The sequence below is a fragment of the Phascolarctos cinereus genome, unplaced genomic scaffold (genome assembly GCF_003287225.1).
Source record: "Phascolarctos cinereus isolate Bilbo 61053 unplaced genomic scaffold, phaCin_HiC Scaffold_1;HRSCAF=81, whole genome shotgun sequence".
Classification (NCBI taxonomy): domain Eukaryota; kingdom Metazoa; phylum Chordata; class Mammalia; order Diprotodontia; family Phascolarctidae; genus Phascolarctos; species Phascolarctos cinereus.
Genome location: NW_027555514.1, coordinates 235,378,970 through 235,384,969, shown reverse-complemented (window position 1 = coordinate 235,384,969; position 6,000 = coordinate 235,378,970). Strand labels below are relative to the sequence as shown.

The 6,000-nt window shown below is 39.1% G+C and overlaps 1 protein-coding gene across 1 annotated transcript in view; it reads right to left on the bottom strand.

Moving 5' to 3' along the window:
* Positions 1-1,745: 1,745 nt before the first annotated feature.
* The window catches only part of MYRFL (myelin regulatory factor like), a 137,079-nt gene continuing 132,824 nt past the window's right edge, over positions 1,746-6,000 (bottom strand). The window contains exons 24-25 of the mRNA XM_078150345.1: positions 2,653-2,727; positions 1,746-2,523 (exon numbers count right to left, since the gene is read on the bottom strand). Coding sequence (XP_078006471.1) covers positions 2,437-2,523; positions 2,653-2,727 — 162 coding nt within the window. The 3' untranslated portion in view covers positions 1,746-2,436. The remainder of the gene's footprint in view (positions 2,524-2,652; positions 2,728-6,000) is intronic.

Genomic DNA, 6,000 nt, shown 5'->3' with positions numbered 1-6,000 from the left:
ATACAGAACCAGCAGAGGAGATCAAAATCATGTAAGAATAGGACAAGGTACACATGAATCCTACATGCTTTCAGAGAACTTATAGAGGATAAATTTACATCCTGATACATTTATTCAACTATAAAAAGCAATTATTTTATCTGGCTGTCTAATAGTCCTTAGAATATTAAATATAAATATAAAATTACAATGCCAGGATATCAACTTCTCCTAGGACTCTCTATCTGAACCCTTTCCCAAATGACAAGAAAAAAGATAACAATAATTGACACTTAAATCTCCTTTTAAAATTCATGAAGCCCTTAATGGACATTCCCTTATTTGTCACAGAGCCAGAATTTGAACACTGGTCCTCTGATATCCCATGTCTACCTGTTTAATTACTCAGTTCCTTTTTTTTTTTTAATTCTACTCTGAGTGGGTCTAGGTCAGAGAGCCTACATCAGAATGCAAAATTGTGAAGGCCAGAAACATGTCTTACATGACTTGCCCAAGGTCACACAACTAGTAAATGTCTGAGGCCAGATTTGAACTCACAAAGATGATTCTTCCTGCCTCCAGAGTGTGCCACCTAGCTACCCCCAAGTTCTGTATAAAAATTAGCTATTATTAAATATTGAAGATTAGCAAAATACTTGTGTCCAGATAACTTTTAGAAATTACCAATAAGTTTACTATTGATGCACACACAATTAAGAATACTCAATACTGTGCTAGACACAAAGCCGGCATTCATATATATTTGTTCATTTATAAACCATATGCATTTAAGAATATCTGAGAGGAGTGCAACTTCTTGGCTATATTTTCCCTGGTACTATTAGTCTTTATCTTCACCCTGTGATACTCTACCCTCACCCCACCACTACCAATTTCACTCTTTAGTCTATAATTTAAAAAATTTTTCCTTTTGTTTAATTTTATTTTTCCTAATATATTTTCCTTTCTCTATAACTATAATCAAATAATCACTACCAAAGGGTATGTGAATGAACTGCTCTATTGTTCTGTTCACTATCCTTGTGACTTTCCCTGTCCTGGTCATCACTTTTCTATATGTGCCATTTTCTTCCATTAGAATATAAGTTCCAAGGAGCAGCTAGGTGGTTCAGTAGATAGAGCATCAGCCCTGGAATCAGGAAGACCTGAGTTCAAACCTGGCCTCAGACACATGATACTCACTAGCCATGTGACCCTGGGCAAGTCACTTAACCCCCATTGCCTCACACACAAAAAAAAGAATATTAAATTCCTGGCTCACTTTTGTATTTGAATTTCTATCACCAGTACTTAGCATGGTACTTGACACATAGCGAGACTTAGTGAATGCTTTTCATTCATTTAGGGTCACCAGTATGGTGAAAACCAAACTGGCATCTCATTGTTGCCTGATTCATGGATAGAGACTGTAAAACGAGAAAAATCAAATATTTCAGCTGCCTTGTTATTCAGAGGAATTGCACTGACCGTGCCCTAAAGGAACCTTACCCTCATATACACTTTGAGAAGCACCCCTGTGATTTGTCCAGTTATAGGCTGTCTGGCCCTATCTGATGGAGAACTACATGATTTTTACCCTCAAGTCTTTGTGAGTAGATTAGGAGTGCCCTGAGCTATTTCCATTGTAAAGCTCTGAGCTAGTCTCGGTAAGGCTTGATACCCAGTGAGGAGGCAAGGGAGGTAGAGCTAAAACCCTTGGAGACCACCCAAAGAACAAAGGTTAACTCTCCAGACCTGGGCCTTATTTAAACTGATCCCCACCGAAGGTTCAAGCTTGGGCTAATAGCTTCATCTTCCTGTCAAGGCCTCCTCATGCTCTGTGAGAGTTCAGCAACCAATAGATACTACAAAACAGGGTGACCCATAACTCTCCAAAATGAGTTTCACTAACAAGCTAAATCCTGCACTCTAGTGTAGACCTGTATGTAGTACATACAGTAAGAACCACCCACCAAAAAACATTTTCCTAAATGTGAATTGATTATCAGTCATTGGTCCTCTTTTGCGAAATGAAACCATGTCCCTCATACAAAGAACATCTTTTGTTTTATTAGCAAGTGAGTGCCAAGTAAGCTAAAATAGGATTCCTCATTTTCCCCAAATATTTTCAAGCACCTCGAGACAAAGCAAAGCACAGCTTCTCTATTATATATTACCAGCATTAAAAATGAAGAGGCAAGATTCCCGGACTCAACAATGCTGAATACTTAGAGAAATAACATTTTTCCCAGTTGGAACTCCATAGAAGTTCACACAACCCCAGGTTCCAGCAAACACTTTATTCTCCCCCTTAATGTTTCTCAATTCAATGAAGCCCAGACAAGGATGGAACTTTCAGCTGTAAGGATGGGGAGAGGGAGGGGAAAAGGACCCTGAAGCAGCATTTCTTCCTGTTTTTTTTTTTTTTGATAAAGGGCCCAACCAAATTCCAATAACTTAGCTGCAATGTCGATAAAAATAAAAGTGGTAATCTGTGAAAAATATCCCAGCAAAGTAAGGGTCTGTGGAGCAATCTGCCAAATCCTGTGAAAGAGGAAGGAAAAAGATATTAAGGTAAGAAGCAAGTCTAGCTAACATACTGTTTTTATTTGGGATTGTTTTTCTCATGCAGACTTTTTGAGATGAGGTAGAAAAAAAAGAAGAAATCCTTACCGGTGCAGCTACTCGGAAATGATACACACTGTCAGAAAATGGGGCTACGGGGAGACTCCAAATGTGCTGACATCCCTAGAGAAGGAATCAGAGAGAGAGAAATTTGATAACCTCATTTTACATTCAATTGGAGAGAAGGATGGGCTGAGGAAGCATTTCTCTGACTCCTGTAGCATGAGTAACTGTGATAACAACCCCTGATAGCCAGAGCCTAAAGAAAGCAGTATACTTCTCCAAGACACAAGGAAAACACTGAATCCAAATACTGTGAATGGGGTCAACCAGGATGGGAGAAAGACTGGCATCGGGCTGATGAGTTTCTCCCTCAACTGTGAACAACAGAGCCCTTCACAGCTTAGGTGGCAATCCTCGGGGAGGGAGAGGGGAATAGGGGGAAGTTGAGGTAGGGGTTGGGTAAGAGGTTGGAAAATAATACAGATTAGCCAAACAGCTCAGTATGGTTTCAGGTTCAGCATTGCCCAGGCAGAATCTGGAGAGACAGACAGACAGACAGACAGTGGGAGAAAGAGAGAACAGAGGGAGAGAGACAGACAGAGAGAAGAGAGAAAGAGAGAATGAGAGAGAGACAGAGAGAGAGAGAAAGAGAGAGATACCTCCTGAATGTTACTATAGCAAAGGTTTAGTCTACAAATTCAAGTAAGAAATACTAACATCCTTTTCTAGCAAAGTTCCAGGGTGAGCACTAAGCCAGGGTACTTAAGGAAAAGAAAAAATATTTATAAGCACCTACTATGTGCCAGGCACAGCAGCTAAGTACTTTACAATTATTTCATTTGATCCTCACAACAACTGCAGGAGGCAGGTGCTATTATTATCTCCATGTAATTGCTGGGGAAACTGAGGCAGAGAGCAGTTAAATGACTTTCCGCCAGTAAGTATCTGTGTCTGGATTTGAGCTCAGGTCTTCTTGACTCCAGGCCGAGTGATCTATCCATTTGTGCCACCTAGCTGCTGCACCAAAATTTAGAAGGATGCTGACAATACTTCGTCTTTCAGCAGCACAGAAACTCATTTAGCACTTAGTTAGCAATAATAATTAGTTAAAATAGGAAACTATTAGATCACGGGCTTCCTCCCCATAGTAATCTTACAAGACAATCTTACAGTGTTCAGAAAACTTCTGCTCCCTCCCTTCTCCCACTGAATTTAAGAAACATTTGTGCTCTACTTGCCCCAGGCATAAAATTGTGAGTTATGACTCAGCAAAGTCATAACTGAATGCTTAATTCAATGTATTAAAAGTTCTCCATTGTCATCAATGGAATACTCCCTCCACAAATTTATGTAGCCAAAAAAATGTCATGACCTAGTGGCTGCCCTTTTGGTAATGAGCCTTACTCACTGAACTTGGCTAGTCTTCTGATAACAGACATACAGTGTGTCGTCAGAAGAGTACTCAGAACATTTTCAGTTTAATATTTTACAGTGAGTGTTCCACCTACAAAATGTGACATGAACACAAGGTATCTTCATTATTGTTAATTATTATAGAATTGCTTTATGAATTTAAGTTAAATCCAATTAATTCCAAGGGAACTATTCGACTGTCCAAATGTTTGTTTTTTTTATTAGAAGTTTATTATAGCCTAGTGCTTGAGGAAACTGGGCTGTTCATTGAACACTGGGAATAATTTTTAAAACATTTTCCCCTTGTAAATGTATTTTGTTGTTATGATATTTGACTTCGTACACACATAATAATTTTGCTTCTTTTCCTCTTGCTTCCCCACCCCATCACCAGCCCCAAGGAAGATAAGGTTTATTACCTAGGGCTGAAGATGGATGAGATTTAATTGTATTTCATCTGGTAAAGAACTATTTCATGAAATGCTATCCACCTCCACAGAAAGAGCTGATGGAATCAGAATGCAGATCAAAGCATACTATTTTTCACTTTCTGTATTTTTTCATGTTTTTTTTTCTTTGGGCCTGTGTCTTCTTTCACAACATGACTGATATGGTAATATGCTTTGCATGATTGAACATGTATAACCTATATGAAACGGCTTACCATCTCAGGATGGGGGTAGGGGAGGGACAGAAAATTTAGAACTCAAAAAAATTGTCTTATAGAAAACATATATAATGATGTATATGTATAACACATAAAATACTATTTTTTAAATGGAGAAATGAGGTTTGAATTGAATCTTGAAATCCATCATTAATGTGTGCTAAAGGTATTTCACTTGCATCCATGTAGAAAGCAGCATATGTTCCTCATGGAAAAACTGCTTAAGGCAATGCCCTAATTAAATAATTGGCAAGGAAAAAGGAATTCTCTTCTACCCAAGAAAACACTACTGACATTAGGCATCATCTCAACACACTAACAGCTAAAATAATTTTTTAAAAAGACTCAATTATAATGTCACATATAAGTTGAGCAAACACCTCAGTCTAGCTCAGACTTTAGCAGTAACCAAGAGTTAGATGGGAAAAGGATTGGACCTATGATTTCATTGGTAAAGGGAATTCTCAGGTGAAGAAACTAAACCTTCAGTGAAACTTGTCAACTCACTGATCTGGCCAAGAGATTAAGTGACTTGCCCAGAGTCACACAGTTACTATGGGTCAGAGATAGGACTTGTAGTAAGGTCTGCCTGGCTCCAAAAGGAGCTATCTTCCCTCCAGGCTATCTCTGAGAGGCATTAAGTGCCTGGTCAGAGAAGTTCCCTCTGTCTCCTCTCACTCAACAAAGGTTAGAAGAGACATTTGTGGTTAGGAAACCTTTGATGGTATCAAGGAAGGACAGCCATGTCTTTCAATAGCAGGACACTTGGTATCTTTGTCAGAAACAGAATATTGGTCAAGATAAGCCATGAATTTGGCCAAGTGGGATCATTCTTGCTGCTGGAAATGGGAAATTTATCTCTTCATCCCCCAAAATGGCCTCCATGGCTCACCATGAGGTAATATAAAAACCATTACCCCCTGACAGTGCAGATATGGGAGACTTATTGGAAGCATTCCCTTCTCCGTTGCTTAGACTATAGCCTTTACTCTCTCCTCAAACTAACAGACTACACTTAAAATCTGGTTTTAGCCTTTCTTAGCACTAGTCTACCACTGACACCCTGATGTAAAGGCATCTTTCTGGGAACTAAGAATAGGACTTTGTGGTTTTGCTTCAGTTCCTCTTTTGTTTATGACACTCTTAAAACCTTACCTTGGGCAATGCTCATTTGTTTTGTGTGTTTCTGGATCTTTTCTAACAGGCTTAGCAATATTCTGGAGATTGGTGCCACCCACACAATGCCACCAAAAGGAGCATCTGGACAGAACCTCACAATCTACATGGATTCTCTCTTCCATTTGGACTCTCGG